This window comes from Stegostoma tigrinum, chromosome 16 (assembly GCF_030684315.1).
Source record: "Stegostoma tigrinum isolate sSteTig4 chromosome 16, sSteTig4.hap1, whole genome shotgun sequence".
Taxonomy (NCBI): Eukaryota; Metazoa; Chordata; class Chondrichthyes; order Orectolobiformes; family Stegostomatidae; genus Stegostoma; species Stegostoma tigrinum.
In genome coordinates this window covers 64,208,692-64,231,829 of record NC_081369.1, presented here as the reverse complement: position 1 = coordinate 64,231,829, position 23,138 = coordinate 64,208,692, and the positions used below count along the sequence as shown (strand labels likewise).

Here is a 23,138-nt window from a genome sequence, read left to right as displayed (position 1 = left end):
AAGCCTGCACCTTCTTTCCCTGCAATGTCCAAATCCCTTTTGAATTTCTCAATTGTCTGAATCATTCTGCCAAAGGGAACAACTTCTCTCTTTCTATCTACCCAGACTCCTCCTGGTTTTGCATTCCTCTTTTAAATCTCCTGTCAATACTCTCTTTTCCAGGGAGAATGGGCCTGACTTCTCCTTTGTCAGCCTGCTGTGCCACATGCAGTAAACTGTACACATGTGCACAGCGGTCTGTCTCTGTCCCAGCATCCACATTACAGTTGTGTGCTTTTTCATATTGACTCTCCGTGTCCTTCCTTCCTCCCAAAATGAATCACTTCACTTTTCTCTGTGTCACATTCCTGCTGCCACTTTTCTGCCCAATTTCACTTACTGAAGTTCTATGCTACCCTCCACACAGTTCACAATGCTGCCCCCCCCCCACCATCACCCACCCCTGTCATATCATCCGCAAATTTTGAAATTGTCCCCTGTAAACCCATGTCTACATCATAGATATACATCAGGAAGAGACTGGTTCTGAAACTACTCCCTGGGGAACTCCAATTTAAACCTTCCCCCAGACTGAAAAAAGTATCCATTAACCCCTACTCTCTGCTTTCTGTCATGCTGCCAATTTTATATTCACATTTGTTCTGCTCCTTTTCTCATAGAATCCCTACAGTGGAAACAGGCTATTCAGCCCAAGCTAACCCTCCAAAGAACATCCCACCCAGACCCAACCCCTACTGTATCCCTGCTTTTCCCCTGGCCAATCCACCTAGCCTGCACATTTTGGAGTGTGGGAGCAAACCCACCCAACCATGGAAAGAACGTGAAAATGGAGGATGGGATCGATCCCTAGCGCTGTGAGGCAGCAGTGCTGACCACTGAGCCATCATGCTGCCACTGGGCTCGCACTTTGCTCAAGAGTCTGTTGTGTGAAACTGTAACAAATGCCTTTTGGAAACCCACATACATCATACCACAGTGGATCTGAGCAGAAGATAGTGATATTGTTATTGATATAGGGATGGTTTGACCTGGGAAGACTGCTCCAGGGAGGGTCAGTTCTGTTCTGCTTGCATCTTCCCTGACCCATTTGACAAAGAATGTGATACAACATGTCAACAGGGTGAGGGCAGCCTGTGCCTGACACCAGATGTAATTGGTAAGTTTTTCTGATTCACGTTTGTAGCAAATTCTCATTTAAAATTGTGTTTCTGAAAGATCACAATTGTGAGTGATTTGACTTCAGTCCGCCTCCCCCTCTCTCCCTATTTATTTCAGTTCCCTCTCCCCATCCCCCTCTCTGATGAAGGGTCTAGGCCCAAAACATCAGCTTTTGTGCTCCTGAGATGCTGCTTGGCCTGCTGTGTTCATCCAGCTTCACACTTTGTTATCTTGGATTCTCCAGCATCTGCAGTTCCCATTATCACTGATCACAATTTTAACCTCACTGCGAAGCCTCTTCCAGGGATGCCTAACCTGAAGAAGTTACCCTCCTCCCTCTGGACCAACCTCAGGGAATCTCTCTCTCTCTGCAACTCTCTTGTAACCTCTTCAGCCTTGCCACCTATCTTCTCCTCCATCCATCTTCGGTCCGCCTCCCCCTCTCTCCCTATTTATTCCAGAACCCTCTCCCCATCCCCCTCTCTGATGAAGGGTCTAGGCCCGAAACGTCAGCTTTTGTGCTCCTGAGATGCTGCTTGGCCTGCTGTGTCCATCCAGCTCCACACTTTGTTATCGTGTCTTCAAGTGAAACTTTGTTTGCCATAAGAGCCAATGGTAAAATTGATAAATGCTGAAGAAAGGCACATTTTATTGAAGTTTTTTGTCTTGTACACATCAGGACAATTCAAGAGGAAAGCCAGCTGCATGACCAGAGTGCGCTGATTGGGTGGACAATGAAACTGCTGAGGAAAGGTAGAATAGAATATGAATGCAATTAAACAAAAATATATCATTTCATTTAAAGACATGATAAAACCTTTCATCGGTACATAAATAGGAAACAGTTGGCTAAAACAAATGTGGGCCCATTTAAGACAAAGTTGGAAGTATTCATAATTCTTATAATTATTTTTAATTATATATTTAATTTTGTAGTTATAATTATTTGAAAATATAGGAGTGGGAAATCAGGGAATCATAGCCACATGAGTAGTAGGTAAATGCCAGAATTCATTAAAAAGGATGGGATGAGTAGATTCCTTGTTGATAATGATCTGCTTGGTGGAGTCAGCAATGGATTTATAAAGGGGAAATCATGTTTGATGGGCTTTTTCGAGACTTCTTGAAGATGTTACAAACAAAATTGATAAAGGAAAGAAAATCGATGAGGTATACTTAGATTGTCAGAGGTTTTTGATAAGGTTCCCCCGCAGGAGGTGAGTTAGGAAGATTGAAGCACATGGTCAGGAGGGAACGTACCAGCATGGATTACAGATTGGCTAACAGATAGAAACAGAAAGCAGGAATAAATGGGACAATCTCATATTGGCAGGTTGCGACTAGTGGGGTAGCACAAGGATCAGTCCTTAGGCTTATCCCAGCTGTTTACAACATTTATCAATGTTTTGGAGGCAGGGACCAGCTGTTATATTTCTAAATTTGCGGATGATACACAGCTCAGTGTGAATGTACATTGTCAGGAAGATGTAAGTGCTTAAGGGGGATTTGGATAGGCTTAGTGGTTAGGAGAAAGCATGGCACCATGGGATATAATGTGAGGTTATCCACTTTGGCTAGAGAAGCTGATGTGCAGGGTATTTCTGAAATAATGAAAGTGCAGAAGGACAAAAGGAACAAACACAATCAGAAATTGCTGGAAAAACTCAGTAGGTCAGGCAGCATCTGTGAAGAGAGAAACTGACTTAATGTTTCGAGTTTACTTCAGAAGAACAGTCCCTGGACCTGAAACAGTGACTCTGTTTTTCTCTCTCTACGGGTGCTGCCAGACCTGCTGAGTTTCTCCAGCAATTTCTGATTTTGTTTGTTTCTAGATCTCCAGGATCTGGAGTCCTTTGTTTTATTTTTATGTACAAAGGGGTCTGGGTGCCCTTGTCAATTAATGACTGAAGGTTAACACACAGGAGCAGCAGGCTATTGGAAGAGTTAATGGAATGTTAGCCTTTCTTGCAGGAGGGTTTGAGTACAGCAGAACTGAAGCCTTGTTCCACTTGTAGGGGAGTTTGTTTAGACTGTCCCCTCCTACTGTGTGCTGTTTTGGTGTCCTTGTTCCAGGAAGGATATTATTGCCATACAGGGAGTGCAAAAAAGGTTCACTTGGGATAGAGGGCCTGTCCAAGATGAGATGTTGATAACCCTTTCTGAATTCAGCTCTTTAGTCCAGGTTTGAACCAAGGTTGTAACGAGATCAGGAGCTGAGTGGCCCTGGCGGAACCCAAACTGGGCGTCACTGAGCAGGTTATTGCTGAGCAGGGGCTGCTTGGTAGCCCTGTTACTGACACTTGTGGTGCCAAGCCATACAAGACTATGGGCCAAGTGCCAGAAATTTGGATTAGAATAGTTAAGTGGTTGTTTTTGACCAGCATGGATACGACGGGCTGAAGGACCTTTTCTTGTGTTGGAGATCTCTCTGGCTTTACCATCTTGCATTATGTTTCACATGTTCTTGGTTAGACTGAAGGGCCAGTAATTGGCCGGGCTAGACTTGTCCTAAATGCATTTCCATGGCTCTTTTGCTGCTTTCTGTGTCACACCCCCATCTGGAAAGCAATGGGATATGAAAGGGGTGGCTGTGGGTTGTCGCTGGTTTAAGATTGGACCGTGTGACACAGGAGGTCAATGATTAACACTCAATTCTGAGCAGTTTATAAGAAAGTTTCCTTGCGACAGGGGACTGTTAGAGGAACGGCCACTTCGACCAGGTAAGAGTTTAGCTGTTTGTGTCTGGCTTGACCCTTTCTCTAACCTGAAAGTCAACTTTGAGAACTGCCTGATCCATGCCAAATGAGGAGAGGAGTGGAGAAGGGGTGACCCAGCCCAGACTGATACTCCTTCCCCACGGTCAGACAGTTACAATCCTACCCCTGCTTCATTGCACAGTGTTCAGAATTCTAAATTCCGGAAATGTCAGGTTGAAATCCGGAAAATCTTTCCTGAATCTTTAAATGTGAGATTTTGAAGTATTTGAATTACAAAAATGACATTACATTTTATGCACAAGGCACTTATGTATTCCTCATTCTGTGGAGATTAGATGGGGGTGTAAGATTACTGTGTTTGCCTCACTGAAGGGAGTTTCATTTTGGATCTGTCACCATCAACATTTTAAACGGAAAACTACGCTTCAAGGTCACCCCGAATTGACCGGATTTGCTTTTTAACGATATTTTACTGCATCACTAACTAAAGGCAGGATATCATTAAATAGAAATGAAATTTGAGTTTCACTTGATTGTTGGGGTGGGGGCAGAGAGAGAGGCTGAAGGACCAAGAGAGAATCTAGCAGCTAGACTTATCGAGGGGGGTGTGAATGACAGGCAGACTGTTGTGGCATGGAGAGAGACAGTGTGATAGCAAAGAGACAGCCTGAGAAAGAAAGAGATGGATGGGGGAATATGTATATTTGGAGGAAAGAGAAGAATAGAAGGAGAGAGGTGGAGAGTGAGGGAGGGCAGAAAGCAGAGAGAGAGTGAGAGAGGGAGGGCAGGAAGCAGAGAGAGAGTGAGAGAGGAAGGGCAGGAGGCAGAGAGAGAGAGTGAGAGAGGAAGGGCAGGAGGCAGAGAGAGAGTGAGTTAGTGAGAGAGGGAGGGCAGAAAGGAGAGAGAGAGTGAGGGAGGAAGGGCAGGAGGCAGAAGGAGAGTGAAGGAGAAAGGGCAGGAGGCAGAGAATGTGATAGAAACAGGGCAGGAGGCAGAGAGAGAGTGAGGGAGGAAGGGCAGGAGGCAGAGAGAGAGAGAGTGAGAGAGGAAGGGCAGGAGGCCGAGAGATAGAGTGAGGGAGGAAGGGCAGGAGGTAGTGAGAGGGAGGGTAGGAGCAGAGAGGGAGTGAGAGAGGGAGGGTAGGAGGCAGAGAGTGTGATAGAAGCAGGGCAGGAGGCAGAGAGATAGAGTGAGGAAGGGCGGGCAGGAGGCAGAGAGAGAGAGAGAGAGAGTGAGGGAGGAAGGGCAGGAGGCAGTGAGAGTGAGAGAGGGAGGGTAGGAGGCAGAAAGAGAGAGTGAGGGACGGAAAGGACAGAACAAGAGTTAGGCAGAGTGTGAAGAAGAGAGAGAGGGAGGGAAAAAAGTTGAGGAAAGAAAGAAAGAAAGATGGGATGAAGAGATAGATACAGAGAGACAAAAATAGAGAAAGGCAGAGAAAGGTGAAGAATACTGGCTTGTAACTTTAGGAATAAATAGATTGAAATCTGTGGGTTAACTGTAAAGAAAGAAGGTCATTCCAAAGGTGATTGTTAATGAGGAGCACGTGAAAAGTCGCTCTGTCCGCCCGACCTTGGAGCTGCGGGGTAATCGGTTTTAAATTTTTTGGGGATGGGATTTTTCCTCCTTTTCCTGTGGAGAACTGGGCGGGGAGAAAGGAGACTTCATTAACAGCTAATGTATTTGTAATCTGCAGAAACTGAAGCAATGATTCCAAAGGGATTTGTGCATCTCAATGATTTTGGCCAGGTCAGTAAATCATGCATCTGTCTCTCAGGGAATGGAACATCTATCGCTGAATACAAAACACTTTCACCCACACTCACTTCTGTTTCCATTCTCTTTTTCACCCTCGTTTTCTCAACTGTTCTCTTTTGCTTTTTCATGTTTATTTCACTCTCACTCAAACTTTCACTGTAGTTCTCTTTCCTCATTTTATTTTCTTTCACAAAATAAAAACTGTAAGAACTGTGGATGCTGTAAATCAGAAACACAAACAGAAGTTGCTGGAAAAGCTCAGCAGGTCTGGCAGCATCTGTGGAGAGAAATCAGAGTTAGCGTTTTGAATCCAGTGACCCTTGCCAGCCCTTATCCTTTCTGTTCTCCCTGCAGAGCCAGAGATTCTGTCTTTCCGATAAATTGAACCTCTGCCTGGCCTCTCAGGTAGGTGTAAATAATTCCATGTGGGATCATCAGGAGATCAGGGGCGTTATTGCCAGGATCCTGAGGGCAATGTTTACCCCTCGCGAACTGCATGATAGATCAGATGGTAATGATTTCATTGGTGGCTGTGGGATATTTCTGTGCCCAAACTGGCTGCCATGCTTCTCTACATTATGTCCCTCACTATACTTGACAGGTCTTTTGTTGACCAGGGAGTGCTTTGGGGATAGACTGAGGTTGTGAAAGACGCTACATAAATGCAAATTATTTCCTTTGTGTTTCTCACCAGAAGCAATGGAAAAAATGAAATGATGGAAAGATCAGGTCCTGGCGGGGATTGTATGGTGACAGAGTGGGCACTGTCCATTGGATTGGCTTCTCTTGTGACCTTCAATTCCCCTTCACTTATTCTTTGCTTTGAGTATCAGTTCCTGTTTGGTCTCTGGGCAGCAACCTCAAAACGGCACCTGGCTAATACCATGCTCAGGACATGGTCAGGTGTACCAGGGACGCTGGGTCCTCTGCCTCTGATCTGCTCTCAGGGCGGATACAATCAGCCCAGGCTAAGGAAGGGAATGATCCTTTACCTCCATCCCTCACCCACTGCTCCCTGAATCAATTAGAGACAGGAAATGCTGAAAACACGCAGCTCAGTCATTGGGAAGGATTTTATAACACACCGCATTCCCCACACCGGCCCGATTGAAAAGCCTGTGGCGACCTGCCCACCCAGCAGCCACTGCCTCACTGCTGGTTATGACACGGGGCATTCACTGCCCAAGGTGAAGACTTACGGCCAACTGGAGGAGGAGGAGAGCCCACCTTTGAGAGCGGTTGGCCAATCCAATTGCCTCACAGCTCTGTAAACTCAGCAGCGCCCTGTTGGTGCAGTGGCCATTGCTGGGACTGCAGGCAGAACCCCAACAAGAGTTTACAGCACGGAAGGAGTCCTTTTGGCCCATTCCACCTGACCCAGTTACCAAGCTCTTATCCACGCTAATAAAAATTTCTAGCACTTGACTCACTGCTTTGTATTCTATGGCTCTTCAATTGATCATTCAAACAATTCTTCAACGCTGTGATGTTTCCTGTCTCTCTCAGCATTTCTATGTTCCAGCAAATTCCAAATACTCTCCAAAAAAATTCTCTTTAGATCCCTTCTAAAGCTCATTCTCCTTATCTTAAAACTGTGTCCAAAGGAAATGGCCCCTCAACAAGGAGAAACATTTCTCCCTATGTACTCTGCCTCTACCCTTAGAGTTTGGTATACCTCAATCAGGTCCCCCCTACAGCCTTCTCTGCTCTATTGCCCCACCCATCTAATTTCTCTTCAGAGCTGAATTGCTCCAGCACATGCTGGTGAGATTCCTCTGCACCCTGTGTGGCACTGTCACGTCCTTCCCATTGTGTGGGGACCAGTACTCCAGCTGTAGCCTAACTAATGTTATGTACCCCTCCATCATTACCTCCTTGCTCTCATATTCAACACCCTGGCTAATAAAAATTATAAAGTTTATGGTCAAATTAAGTTCCAGTTTTTATTCCTTTGTTCTTCCTTGGGATGTTTGTGTTAGTGGCAAGATCAGCATTTATTGCCATTTCTCATTTCCCTCTGAACCATTTCAAAGAGCAGTTAAGACTTCATTACATTACTATGGCTCTGTACACACAGTAGGTTCCCCCTGAAGGGAGTGAATGAGATGAGTTTTATCAACAATTGATAGTGCTTGCTGTGATCACCATCACTAATGAATGGTTTATATTCCAGAGCCTATTGATGGAATTTCAGCCCCCATTCCCACAAGCTGCTGTGGTGGGATCCCAGACCATTAGACTGGGCATCTGAGTCCCAGGCTAATGACATTACCACCTCCCACTGTCACAGTCCCTGGCCAGCACAGCCTCGTGAGAAGTACTGAGAGGCCTCGGGGGCAGGGGTTTGGGGGGGATCAAGGGAGTTAAAGAAAGGGTTGGGCCCATGGGGGAGAAATTCTTCTGCCATGGGGTTGAAGATATCCCAAGGACAATTACTCTGCTCCTAACATTGACAGAGAAACGGCAATGAAGTTGGAATAAGGCTCCTCAATGAGCAGTTCTGGAGCAGGGTCACCAGACCTAACATGTTAACTCTGTTTCCTGCCCACAAACCAGCTGAGTTTCTCCAGCAGTTTCTGATTTTCTGTTATTGGTCAGTTATTAGCTATTTAATGGCCCTAAAAGATGCAAGGGTGAGCAGACCACCTGAAGGCTCCTTGACTCACCTCAGGGAGAGGTAGGAGGGGGCCACTGCAGGTTTGCGTTGGGATGTAGTGGGAGCAGTGGGAGTGGGGGTTTGGGGTTTGGAGCTAACTCCATCCCAGTATTCCAGCTCCTGAATTTTTCTGAGTTTTCTGAGTTTTCCTGAATATTTCCAACCTTTGTTATACATTCCTCCAATCGTTGTATTATTCTGTTTCTAGACAGAAGAGTTTGCTTTAACTAAATTGATGCTTCAGATGTAAATTCGGCTAAATATGCAACGGGATTTGTTTTACCTGTAGTTTGTGCTGAAAACCACGAGCAAGAGGCTGACTGCCAGATCTGACCGAGACCAGAGAAAGCAGCCAGCTTTTGAGAGAAAATAAACGTTAAAGAAAATTTGCCTTCAAATATTCCGTGATCCAATTGAAACCGCTGACTTGGTCCAGATTTTGTTAATTCAATTACGTCTTCGGAGCGGTTTTAAACAGAGCGTCTAATTCAATTCTGCACAGTTTAAACCATTGCCAGTAACTGTAGAAAACTTATCATGACCGTTTATGAGGCCACAATCCCGCTGTTGCTGGGGACCGGAAATAAACTCAGATAACGTTGGAAACACTAGCAGCATCTGTGCACAGAGAAACAGGGCTGGTGCCTCAGATTGTACGGGCCGATGGGTGGCATAACGGAACAGGGCGCTGTGTCATTGCCACATGCCCTCTCTGCCCCCCAATCTGATTTCACAAGCACCTGTTGAGGTGGGCATTGCAGTGACTCACCCCCCACTGCCAGCTCCATGGCCCAGTTGCAAATCTTCAGTGCGTAACTGATACACCTTGAAGAGCCTCATTCACCTCAAAGTCACCAAACAGCCTGAACATCCAAGAGGCTGCGCAGTGATTGGATGGGGAGTGGCACCAATTGGAGGTCCCAACTGCGGTTGACCCTTGCTCCCTGCCCAAATGCCATGTCCAACATGCACCCCTACCTGCCCACATACCCTGACACCAGCTTCCTCCTGTGACAGCCCAACCACAGTGAGACGCTCCGCTTATCCAGAGCTCGACTCCTGTGCTACACGAAGTGCAGTACTGACAGTGGCCATTACTCCCAGTGGTGCTGTTGGGGCAAGACAGCTGTCGGTCTTTGATTGGCTGGAAGCTCCATGATGGATTGGGTGGAGGTTGTGTTTATTTCTGATTAACCAGTAAAATAAAAATAAGGAGGAGCAGACCAAGAATTCCCCTTGGTTTATACTCTGGGTGTAGGGAGTTTGTCCTCAGCAGGTAATCTTGCTGAGAGCCTTGTATCTCAGTGGTAGTGTCACTGCTCTCTGCCAGTAAGGCTCAGTTATGAGTCCTATCTGCCCTGGGCTGTGCTTGAACAAACTGACTAAAAATCATCATAATCAAGCCCTGTGTTTCAGATCAATGAACTTTCCTCCGAATCCCTGAGGAGAATTAAAATAACCCAAGAGATAACGTAAAGATGTGGGGGTAGAAGTAGGCCATTCTGCCCATCTGCTCTGCCATTCAATGAGATCATGGCTGACCTGATTATCCACAGCATTACTTTCCCGCCTTTTCCCCATAACCCTTGATTCTCTTAAAAATCTGTCTATTCCAGCCTTGGCCTCAACAACCCACAGTGGGGAAGAATTCCACAAATTCACTCCCCCGGGAGGGAAGGAATTCCTCCTGATTTCTGTCTTCAGTGGGTGACCCCTTATTCTGAGATTACACCCCTGGTCAAAGACTCCCTCTCCACATCCACACTGTTAAGTTCCCTTAAGAGTTTCAATAAGGTCACCGCAATAAGCCACAAACTTTACAGGCCCAACCTGCTCGAGTCCCACGTAGTCCCCCGGAGAGATGACATGGACAGACAGACAGACTGACTGAGTGTGAAGCTGTCCTGGGGATGAATTGAGCTGCAGCCTGCACTCTGGCCAGGGCAGGTGTCCAGGCCTCCTTATAGACCACATTGTGCTCAGTGTAACCGATGTTTGAGGATCCTTGATTTCTGGGCTGCATCATTAGGTGAGGGGAGGGGTGAGATACTGTGCTCTAAGCCATCATGAAATTCCCAGGGAGCCATTGGGAATGAGCAGAGTCAGAGATAGCAACATTGGGATAGCACCCAGCCCTACCGTGTCTTCACCATCCCCCTACACCTCCCCCTCACTGCAGACAAACAGTCAGTCCTCAGTAAAGGCTCACCTTTGTCCCCCTCCACCCGCACATCAACGAATACTGGTCATGCTTGGACGTTGAACAGTTTTTTCTCCGCCTCTGCGCTTGATTTCTTCAACAGTGAGCCTAACGCTCCCTCTACTGACCACTTCTCCCACCTCCAACACACCACCTCCTACTGGACAACACCTCAACGCCTCCTAGTCTCCCTCGACCACTTCATCTCCAACTGCCATCGAGACATCAATCGCCTCAACCTCTCCACCCCTCTCACCCACTCCAACCTCTCCCCGCAGAACGGGCAGCCCTCTGCTCCAATGTCAACCTCATCATAAAACCCGCGGATGAGGGAGGGGCAGTTGTAGTATGGTGCACTGACCTCTATATCGCTGAGACCAGGTCCCAACGCACCAACACCTCCTCCTACCACCCCCTTGATCATGACCCCACCCCCGAGCACCAAACCATCATCTCCAACACCATCCATGACCTCATCACCTCAGGGGACCTCCCACCCACAGCCTCCAACCTCATTGTTCCCCAACCCCGCACGGCCCATTTCTATCTCCTTCCCAAAATCCACAAACCTGCCTGTCCTGGTCGACCCATTGTCACTGCCTGTTCCTGCCCCACGAAACTCATTGCCACCTATCTGGACTCCATTTTCTCCCCTTTGGTCCAGCAACTCCCTACCTATGTCCGTGACACTACCCACGCCCTCCACCTCCTCCAGAACTTCCAGTTCCCCTGTCCCCAACACCTCATTTTCACCATGGAAGTCCAGTCCCTACACACCTGCATTCCCCATGCAGATGGCCTAAAGGCCCTCTGCTTCTTCCTGTCCCCCTCCACCGACACCCTCATCCACCTAGCTGAACTCATCCTCACCCTCAACAACTTCTCTTTCGATTCCTCCCACTTCCTACAGACAAAGGGGGTGGCCATGGGCACCCGCATGGGCCCAAGCTATGCCTGCCTCTTTGTAGGTTACGTGGAACAGTCCCTCTTCCGCACCTACACAGGCCCCAAACCCCACCTTTTCCTCCGTTACATTGATGACTGTATCGGCGCCGCCTCTTGCTCCCCAGAGGAGCTCGAACAGTTCATCCACTTCACCAACACCTTCCACCCCAACCTCAAGTTCACGTGGACCATCTCCGACACATTCCTCGCCTTCCTGGACCCCTCAGTCTCCATCTCAGGTAACCAGCTGGAAACTGATGTCCATTTCAAGCCCACTGACTCCCACAGCTACCTAGAATACACCTCCTCCCATCCACCTTCCTGCAAAAATGCCATTCCCTATTCCCAATTCCTTCACCTCCATCGCATCTACTCCCAGGATGAGGCATTCCACTCCCATATATCTCAGATGTCCTCGTTTTTCAAGGACCGCAACTTCCCCCCTCAGTGGTCCAGAATGCCCTCGACCGTGTCTCTCGCCTTTCCCGCAACTCATCCCTCACACCCCATCCCTGCAATAACAACCAAAACAGAATACCCCTCGTCCTCACGTACCACCCCAACAACCTCTGGATCCAAAGCATCATCCTCCGACACTTCCGCCATCTGCAATCCGACCCCACCACCAAAGACATTTTTCCATCCCCACCCATACCTGCTTTCCAGAGGGACCACTCTCTCATGACTCCCTTGTCTGCTCCACACTCCCCTCCAGCCCCACCACACCCGGCACCTTCTCCTGCAACAGCAGGAAGTGCTACACCTGTCCCCACACCTCCTTCCTCACCCCTATCCCAGGCCCCAAGATGACTTTCCACATCAAGCAGATGTTCACCTGCACATCTGCCAATGTGGTATACTGTATCCGCTGTACACGGTGTGGCCTCCTCTACAGCGGGGAAACCAAATGGAGGCTTGGGGACCGCTTTGCAGAACACCTACGCTTGGTTCACAATAAACAACTGCACCTCCCAGTCGCGAACCATTTCAACTCCCCCTCCCATTCCTCAGATGACATGTCCATCCTGGGCCTCCTGCAGTGCCACAATGATTCCACCCGAAGGTTGCAGGAACAGCAACTCATATTCCGCTTGGGAACCCTGCAGCCCAATGGTATCAATGTGGATTTCACAAGCTTCAAAATCTCCCCTCCCCATCACATCCCAAAACCAGCCCAGCTCACCCCCGTCTCCCTAACCTGTCCTTCCTCTCACCTATCCCCTCCTCCCACCTCAAGCCCCAACCCCATCTCCTACCTACTAATCTCATCCCTCCTCCTTGACCCACCCCTCCTCCCTGGACTGACCTATCCCCTCCCTAACTCCCCACCTACAGTCCCCTTTACTGGCTCCATCCCCACCTCTTTGACCTGTCTGTCTCCTCTCCCACCTAACTTCTCCTCTATCCATCTTCTATCCGCCTTCCCCTCTCTCCCTATTTATTTCAGAACCCCCTTCCCCTCCCCCATTTCTGAAGAAGGTTTGAGGCCTGAAATGCCAACCTTCCTGCTCCTCTGATGCTGCTTGGCCTGCTGTGTTCTTCCAGCTCTACACCTTGTTATCTCAGATTCTCCAGCATCCGCAGTTCCTACTATCTCTGAAACATTGGAATGTGTCTTTTCTGACCATGCTCCACCTTGGGATCCTCCTAATGTGTGTGGTATGAAGGAGCTGGGTACGATCCTCCAGTTGATGCGTGACTGATGTTTCAATGTAATGTCCTTGCTTTTATATCCCATTCCTCTGTTTGTTAAATTGTGAAATAATTCTTTACACATTTGCTCCTGAACAGATTGTTGGTCTGCTGTCCGCTCTCAATGTTCTGTCTGTGGCCAAACTGGTGACAGTGCCGGAGAATTACGAGGGTGAATTTCCATGGTTCCTGACAAGGGTAAGATTCCCGTTACAAAGAACAGTCCTCCGGGATCTGGGTCCGGATTTTGGCAGGTGCCCAATGCAGTTCAGAGGGAATCTCTCTCAGACAATCCATCAGGATCGCTGGCATCCTGTTCCCACTCCGGTCGGATGGTTTCTGACATGGCCCGATGGGTTTCATGAGGGGCTTCTGCTGTGTATGGGGCAGCTGGTACTTAGATGGTCGGGTGCCTGGGCTGTTTGGGGATTTATTACACCTTCCAGTACCTCAACCTCTCCTGCACACATTCCTGGTAACAAAGTGTGGAGCTGGATGGACACAGCAGGCCAAGCAGCATCTCAGGAGCACAAAAGCTGACGTTTCGGGCCTAGACCCTTCATCAGAGAGGGGGATGGGGAGAGGGTTCTGAAATAGATCCAGCATCTGCAGTTCCCAGTATCTTTGCACAAATTCCTGACCTACTTTCTCAATGTTTTCCTCTCTGTTCCAAACGTACCTTCTCTATTTTGGTCAGTCGCTAGCCAAAGGGAATCAAAAACAGAAATTGCTGGAAAAGGTCAGCAGGTCTGGCAGCATCCGGGAAGTCAATATCAGTTAACGTTTGGGGTCCAGTCTCCAGCAACTTCTGTTTATGTTTCTCATTTGCAGCATCTACAGGTTCCTTCGGTTTTAATTTGGTCTAAAGAGAATGTTTAACTCCCTTCAGGAATCCTCGGAGGAAATCCCGAAAGAGTTACCCCAAGCTCCAGGGGGTCTCCAGCCAGGATCAAATTCTGAGTGGAGCAACCAGTTCTGGCATCTGTCGGCAGGTTCCTCCCAGATCCACAGGGATTAGAGCCTCAGTTGTGGGCATGTTGCATTGGCAAACGGATGCTGCTATCAGGCTGTTGTTCTCGCCGCAGGATTTGGAAAAGGCACCATTGGTGTCCTTGCTGTAGTGAGGAGCCTGCTATTGGCCGATCTCTGACAGAGGGATCAGCATTAGCCGGTAACTCCACCATTTGTCATGGGTTCAAGTCCGCCGCTCCCACACAAACTCTGCCCCAGTCAGCTGAAGGATTGGTCACACTGTGCAGACAGGTTTGGATAATCAAGTGGCATTTCGCTGACAACAGGATAGCAAAATTCAGAAAGTCATTTAAATTTCCAAAATCCTGGCAATGGATGTGACTTCAGGGACTGCTGCACTGTCAGAGGGTCAGTGCTGAGGGAGTGGGCACTGTTGGAGGGTCAGTGCTGAGGGAGTGGGCACTGTCGGAGGGTCAGTGCTGAGGGAGTGCCACACTGTCGGAGGGTCAGTGCTGAGGGAACCGGCACTGTCGGGGGTTCAGTGCTGAGTCAGTGCTGCATTGTTGGAGGTTCACTATCAACTCTGCTATTTGTGGGAGCTTGCTGTGCCCTAATTGGTTGCTCCAGATCCTACACTGTGAGCAATGACTCAAGGTCAGAGATTGTTTCATTGGCTATTAAGTACTGTGGGGCATTCTGAAGTGGTGAAAGTCACTATTGAAATGGGCACTCTTTTTGGGGGCCTGTGAAGGGCAGGTTATCAGGTCTGTGTGACCCACAGAAGCCTCAGTGATATGGGGTGAGGGGTGGTGTGGCGGGGGGGGTTTCGTGGGCGATGTTTTGGCTGCTGCAGTGCTGTATGTGGATTTGCAAAGTCAATAAAACTGTTGTCAATTTTCAGCCAACATTTCCAATTTCAGATTGATCTCGGCGTTTCTGAGGAATCGAGGCTGGAGCTGGTCGATGATTACAATGGAACCTTTGGGATTGAAAACCATCTTTTGCTCTTCACTCTTCAGTCATTTGATCGTGAGGAGCAGTCCATGTACGAGCTGAAGGTTTGTAGCTCAGAAACATTTCTCACATTTGGAGTAAGTGGCTGAAGCAATGTTACTGCATTTATGGTCCATCTCAATCATCCACTCTGCTCCATATCGGACAGAAGAAATCAGGAACTTAAACTGTTTTACTTGGGTAGGAACAGGCGGGCAGCAGAAGGGCCCAGATCATGGCTGATCATCTACCTCCAAGCTGTGATCCAACAATATCCTCATCATCCTTTGATGTATCATGACAGCTCTTCAGCTCCTTCCAGAACATAATCAATAACTGAGACTGCACGGCTGGAGTTAGAGAATTGCGATGATATATCACCTTCTGAGAGACAAAATTCTTCCTTATCTCTTGTGCTAAATGTCCTATGTTTTAACGTAAGCCCTGGCAGCCCTGGTTCCATACACCTCTCTCCAGCAGAAACATCCATTGTGCAAAACACCATAAGATGCAAATGAAGAAGTAGACCATTCAGCCCATCTCATCTGTGCCATCATTCAATGCAATCATGCCTGATCTGTGGTGTCACTTCATAATCCTGCCTTTCGCTCATATCCCTTCGTACCTTTTCTCAACACAAATCAATCTCTCAGATTTAAAACGAACAACTGATCCAGCATCCACTGCCATTTGTGGAAGAGAGTTCCAAACCTCTCCCACCCTTTGTGTGTTGAAGTGCTTCCTAACACCTCTCCTGAATGGTCTGGCTCTAATTCTCAGACCATACCCACTAGTTCTAGAACCCCCAACCAGTGCAAATAGTTTCTCTTTACCCTGTCTTTTTCCATTAATATTTTGAAGACTTTGATCAGATTGCTCCTTAAACTTGCCCATTTGTATAATCTTTCTGTATGAATCCCTGAAACAGGTATTACTGTTGTAAAGCTGCACTGTACTCCCTCCAAGGCCAACCTACTCTCCCTAAAGTGTGGGGCCCAGATCTGCTCACATTCTCCAAGTGGGGTCTAACCCATAGTTTTGTATAACTGCAGCGTAACACCTGCATCTTTGTACTACAGCCCCTTAGGTCTGAAGGCCGACATTCCATTAGCTTTCTTGATTATTTTCTGCACCTAGTCACGTCATTTTTAAAGACGTACACACCTGACACTCCAAGTCTCTGGACATCCATTGTATTTAACTTCATTCCATCTGTAAAGTGCCTGACCTATCGTGTTACGCGCAAAGGAGGTAACTTTACATTTGCTTACATTGTACCATTCACTTAGTCTATTACTTGTTTGTAATTTATGCTCTCATCAATGCTGTTTACAATGCCACACAACTTTGTGTCATCAGTAAGTTTTCTCATTTAAAGAACAAAAAACAACAAACAACAAAGAAACTTACAGCACAGGAACCGGCCCTTCAGCCTTCCAAGCCTGCACCGATCAAGTTCCTCTGTCTAACCTGTCATCTTATTTTCTAACGGTCTGTGTCCATTTGCTACCTGCCCATCCATGTGTCTGTCCAGATATATCTTAAAAGAGGCTAACGTGTCTGCGTCTACCACCTCTGCTGGCAACACGTTCTAGGCACCCACCACCCTCTGTGTAAAGAACTTTCCACGCATATCTCCCTTAAACTTTCCTCCTCTCACTTTGGCCTCATGACCCCAAGTAATTGAGACCCCCACTCTGGGACAAAGCTTCTTGCTATCCACCCTGTCTATACCCCTCATGATTTTGTAGACCTCAATCAGGTCCCCCCTCAATCTCCATCTTTCCAATGAAAATAATCCTAATCTACTCAACCTTTCTTCATAGCTAACTTTTTATGCCATTACCCAAGTTTTTAATAAATAATATGAATAATTGAGGATCTGATACAGGTCCTTGTGGGGCACCACTGGTCACATCCTGCCAATTTGCATATCTACTCATTATCCCTACTTTCTGTCACTTGCCACTCAACTAATTGTATAGCCAAGTCAGTAATTTGCCCTCACTTCCATGGGATTCTACCTTAGTTGCTTACCTCTTCTGTGGGACTTTTGTCACGTGTCTTCCATAAGGCTCTATAAACAACATCCATAGGCTTTCCTCCGCCCACCACCTTCATCACTTCTTTAACAAATCCAGTGAAGTTTGTCAGCATGCCATTCCTGTCGTGAATCCTTGCTGGCTATCCCCGATTAACTGAAAATTGTCAAGATTATCAGTTTCCACTTCCTTGAATATAGGCACCAACAATTTCCTCCCCACAGATGTGAGGTGAACTGGTCTGCAATTCCTGGTTTTCCTCTTACACACTACTTAAAAAGTAGGGTGATGTGTACAATTCTCTAATCCATAGGGACAACTCTTGTATCTAGGAAACAGTGAAAGGTTATAGTTAGAGTGTCTACAATGTTCTCCTGTACTTCCTGTAACTCAGTCAGATGGAAACCATCAGATCCCTGGGATTAGTTACGCTTGCAATCCATTAATTTCCTCAATTACAGATGTTTTACTCATGTTAATTTTATTCGGTCTCTGTTCCCCGTCCAATCTTGATTTCATCAGGCTTGTGCCTGAGCCCTTTACAACAATCAGTGGGAACTGAACCACAAGTGTCCTGAACTGATGTTACACACTTAATCTGTAAAGGTTCCCCAGTGTGGGTTCTCAGTCTCACTGAGGTCTTACACAAACTTAAGGGTTAGAGTTCTGGCCGAATTTTGTTAAAGACTGGAGGTTCTGTGATCACTGATAAGGCCATCCCAGTATCAACCTCCATGAGAATTGGGTGACCATTTAACCAAATGTTTAATTTCATTGGTTTTGATTTGAATGTTACTAAGCAATGTAATTGTCCCAAGCCAGATGTCGATGGGCTTTCCAGGGTGCGCACTCCCCTGGATACCGGCCTGCAAGTTCTCTTCCTCAATTCAGGCCAAGTGGGAGTGTTTTGCTCTATCGAGTCTGTAAATTTCAATGGCTTGCCAGCCTGGATCCTGAAGACCATTTTAACTGTTTGGCCCAGGCTTTGGGGTTTTGCTGTGGGCTGACCTAGAGCCCCTCTGTTAGGATATGTCCTGTGTGAGGCTTTGCAATTATCTGCACTCGAGAGGTGTCCCCCCAGACTCAGTCAGGCTGGTGAAGGTGTCCACTTCTATCGGACTGCCCTGCAACTTATACCCTCCACTTGCTGCATTTCCCAATAATAAAGCTAGTTGTAGTGCCTGTTTGATATCCAGATGGACTTCAGATGGTAGGGACTTTTGTGTGGTTACATCATTAATCCCATATACCATAACAGTCTCTCAGCATCTCATTAAGGGCTAGTCCAAAGTCGCATTACTCTGCCAGTTGTCCTAACATAGTCAAAAATCCTAACATGGATTCCTCAGTTCTCTAATTGCTGAGTAAAACTGATAGCAGCTCAGGATTGTAATATTCCTTAACTAAATCCATCAACTGGTGAAATGTTTTAGTATCTGGTGCCTCAGGGAAAGTTAGGCTGCTAATGAGTGAACAATCTATGCATTCACAAGCTGTCAGGAGAATTGCTTAATGCTGTTCATCTGCCCCACTGTCATTTGCCCAGAAAAAGTAACACATTCTTTCCACAGACTGGGCTCGGTCTTCCACAGCAGGATCAAACAAGTCGAGCTTCCCAATTAACAGTATGATGCCAGGAATGCTTACCCCAACTCAAATGCGACTATAGTAAGCCAATTTCTTCCCTCACCGCCAGTGAAATGACTCCACAGAGGCCGGTATCCCATCATCAAGTGACCCTTTACTTATATGTGGAGAGTCCTTGACACTGATCCAGCTGAGAGCCAGCTCTCAGAGTGAACAGGATGTCTGACACTCCTGTTCTTATCTGTCAGCCAGGGCTCCCTGATTTTTCCTCACCTCTGTTTTAAATCTACTATCCCTTATCCAAAAGCCAAGGTCTCTCAGCCTAGATTACCCTGAAATTTATGTTTACTTTGTCGATCCCCTTTAGCATCTTCTTTCCTCAATTTTTGATCTCCTCCCGTTCTTCAACTGATTGATTTTTTTTATTGCCGTGTGTGCCAGAATACAGTGAAAAGCTTTGTTTACCAGCAGTACAGGCAGATCACAGCAAACAAAGGATGTACAGATCAAAAAGGCTTAGATGCAGACAGGTCACATTGCAGATTACATTATTTGAGGCTAGAGTCCATGCAGCAGTCTGATAGTGGCCGGGAAGAAGCTGTTCCTGAACCTGCTGGTGCGTGTATTCAGGCTTCTGCATCTTCTGCGTGACAGAAGAGGTTATAGGAGAGCATTACTGGGGTGTGATGGGTCTTTTATGATGTTGGCCACCTTTCTGCAGTAGCGAGCCAGGTAAGTAGGGTCCATGGATGGAAGAGTGGTTTCCATGATGGCCTGGGCTGTGAACACCACCCTCTGTAGCTTCTTACAGTCCTGGGCAAAGCGGTTGCCGTACCAGGCTGTTATGCACCCGGACAGTTTGCTTTCAATGGTGCAATGGTGTAGGAGCTGTTGGGGGACATTATAGACATATCAAATTTCCTGAGCTGCCTGAAGAAGAGGAGGCGTTGTTGTGCCTTCTTGACTGTAGGAAATATTGGTCTAAACTGCTCCATCTCTCAATTTTTCATCCTCTTGAGCCATCGCTGGTATCCTACACTCAATTCAAACCATCCCCATGAACCCAGAAGCATGGAACCAGGAGGAGGCCTTCCAGCCTGCTCTGCCATTCTAGATCATGACCATCTACCTCAACACCGCATTCCTCATGTTCCTTGAGGTCATTAGGAACTAGGAATCTATCGATTCTTGCCTTGAACTTACTCAATGACTGAGCTTCCACAACCCTTTGGGTACAGAATTACAAAGATTCACCCTCCATCAGAGGGAAAACATTCTCTTTATGTCGATCCTAAAAGACTTGCCACTTATTTTAAGATTGTGCCCCCTGATTCTAGACCTCCTAGTCAGCCAGAAACATATTGGGAAGTACCATTGGTTTAGAAACATGCTATTCAAATAATCAGATAGGCAGAAAGTGGGAAACTATAGACCAGTGAGTGTGACCTCTCTCGTGGGGAAGTTGCGGGAGTCGACCATAAAGGAGGAGGTATATGAAGACTTGGAAAAACAAAGCTCAATTCACCGGTGTCAGCACAGTTTCATGAAGGGCAAGTTGTGCCTGGCAAATTTGCCGGAGTTCTTTGGGAATAATCAGTGAACTAGATATTGGGGGTCCAGTGGATGTGGTATATCTAGACTTCCAGAAGGCATTTGACAAGGTGCTGCATGAAAGCCTGATGTAAAAAGTTAGATCACGGGGGTGGGGTTGGTAAGTATGGAGTATTGGTCTGGATAGAGGATTGTTTGACTAATAGAATGCAGAGAGTCAGGATAAATGGGTCTTTCTCTGAATTGCAAATGATAACCAGTGTTGTGCTGCCGGGTTCAGTTCTTAGACCTCAACTATTTACAATCCATATAAGTGATCTACCAACAGGGATAGAGTGTTACAAAGCAAAATGAAATAGGTGGGAAAACAGGCTGTGATGAGGAGTTAAAGAGTTTACAGGTAGATATTGACAGTCTAGGGGAATGGACCAGAATCAGGCAGATGGAGTTTAATGTGGATGTGTGAAGTTGTGCATTTTAGCTGAAAAATACAAAAGGGCAAATTATTATTCAAATGGGAAGTAGATTCAAAGTGTGTCAGTGCAGAGGGATCTGGGTGCCTTCCTGCATGAATCATAGGAAGTGGCTATTCAGGTCCAGCATATAAAAAGAAGGACAAATGGAATCCTGGGCATTTATTGTAAAAGAACTGGATTATAAAAGCAAAGAAGTGTTGCTACAATTATATAAGGTACTGGTGAGGCCACACCTGGAGTACTGTCTCCTTACTTGAGGAGGGATATGGTGGCACTGGGGGCAGTTCAGAGGAGGATCACCAGGTTGATTCCAGGGATAGAAGGGCTGTTTTACAAGGAGTGGTTGAATAGTTTGGGCTTGTGCTCGGAAGAATGAGGGGGGTATCCGATTGAGATATATAAGATGCTAAAGGGGATTGGAAAGGTGGATGTTGAACGGATGTTCTCCCGTGTGGGACAGTCTCTTGGAGATAGCAAAAGCTGCGGATGCTGGAGCCAGCGTCAACACAGGCAGGAGTTGGAGGAACACAACAGGTCAGGCAGCATCAGAGGAGCAGGAAGGTTGGCATTTCGGGTTGGGACCTTTCATCAGGACTGGGGAGGGGGAAGGGAGCTGGGAAATAGATACAGGGAAGGGTGGTGGGTCTGGGAAGGTAGGTGGGATGGTATTAGGTGGTTGCAGATAGGGGGTAGTAGAGATTGGTCAGTGGGAATGGTGGGGAAGGTAGGTGGAAGAGACAATGGACAGGCTGTGCCAATCAAGAGGTGGGAATGAGAAGGAGGGGTGGTCATGGATGAGGCCGGGGGTTGGGAGGGCGGGTAGGGAGATTTTAAAACTGGCCAATCTCCCTTTAAGCTTCTATACAATGTACAGACTGCACCCAGAGTTTGCAAGAGGTGCTAAATAAATGCAAGCTTTTGGCAGCAGGCCTAGGTGGGATGGATCCAGGGACCGTAAATGATTGAGGCATTGGCCACAGTTTTTCAGTCTTACTCAAACTTGGAGTTGCTGATGCCAGATGGCAAGTTGCTGTTCGAATAACACTGTGAAGCTAAGCCCATCAAATACTGGCCAGTCCATTTCACTTTGCTGCCAAATTGTCTACAAACCAATCCTTCAGGATTAGTTTAATCATCACCCGGGAAATTGTGGCTTAATTAAAATAGAACCCAGCCAGGACTTCTTAAAGGTAGATCATTTTTAACTAACTGGTTGGGATTTTTAAAAGAGGAAACTCATGGGACTAAAGACCAATTATTTCCCTAGAGCTGATGGGGCTGCACCCCAGGATATTGACGGTAGCTCAGTGCTTAGCACTGCTGCCTCACAGCGCCAGGGACCCGGGTTTGATTCCAGCCTTGGGCGACTGTCTGTGTGGAGTTTGCACATTCTCCCCGTGTCAGCGTGGGTTTCCTCCCACAGTCCAAAGATGTGCAGGTTAGGTTGGTTGGCCATGAGAAATGCAGGGTTACATGGATGGAGGAGGGGAGTGAGTCTGGGTGGGATGCTGTTCAGGAAGTTGGTGTGGACTTGTTGGGCCAAATGGCCTGTTTCCACACTGTAGGAATTCTACGATCCGAGGTAGCAGATGCAATCTTGCAAGAGCCCTTAGATTCTGGAAAATAGCCAGAGAATTGGAAGACTGCCAATGGAATGCCTTTAATGAAAAAGGGAAGAGGTCAAAAACAGGCAATTATAGTTTAATATCATCTTTTGGAAAAACGTTAGGGTATATTTTAAGGAACATAATAGCAGAGCATTTGGAAACACATCATATGGTCAAGCACAGTCAGCATGGCTTTGTGAAGGAGAAGTCATATTTGACACATTTACTAGAATCATTACAGAAATAACCAGCAGGATAGGTAAGGGGGAAGCAGTGGGTGTTATGCTTCTGGATTTTCAGAAAGAATTCGTGAAAGCGAGTTTTGATAAGATTTGTAGCTCAGGTTGAGGTTCTGGATGTGAGTTTGGTCGCTGAGCTGGAAGGTTAGTTCTCAGACATTTCGTCACCATTCTAGGTAACATCATCAGTGAGCCTCCGACGAGGCGCTGGTGTTATGTCCCGCTGTTATGTGTTATATACATAACACCAGCGCTTTGTCGGAGGCTCACTGATGATGTTACCTAGAATGGTGACGAAACGTCTGAGAACTAACCTTCCAGCTCAGCGAGCAAACTCACATCCAGAATTTGTGAAGGTACCACCCATTATACTACGTGATAAGATAAGAGCAGTTAGAGGCAGTACGTAAGAATGGATAGAAGACAATCATAAAAACTCATTAAAAAGAGAGTTGGGATAAGGGGGTGGGGGCGGTGTGGGGTTGGTGGGGGATGTATTTTCGGGTCTGTAACTAGTGATGTGTCACAGGGATGAGCCCGGCAGCTAG

At 47.0% G+C, this 23,138-nt stretch overlaps 1 protein-coding gene across 1 annotated transcript in view; it reads left to right on the top strand.

Moving 5' to 3' along the window:
* The first annotated feature begins 3,833 nt into the window (after positions 1-3,833).
* The window catches only part of cdh16 (cadherin 16, KSP-cadherin), a 150,584-nt gene continuing 131,279 nt past the window's right edge, over positions 3,834-23,138 (top strand). Inside the window, exons 1-4 of the mRNA XM_059651791.1 lie at positions 3,834-3,878; positions 5,569-5,621; positions 13,223-13,321; positions 15,016-15,153. Coding sequence (XP_059507774.1) covers positions 5,580-5,621; positions 13,223-13,321; positions 15,016-15,153 — 279 coding nt within the window. The 5' untranslated portion in view covers positions 3,834-3,878; positions 5,569-5,579. The remainder of the gene's footprint in view (positions 3,879-5,568; positions 5,622-13,222; positions 13,322-15,015; positions 15,154-23,138) is intronic.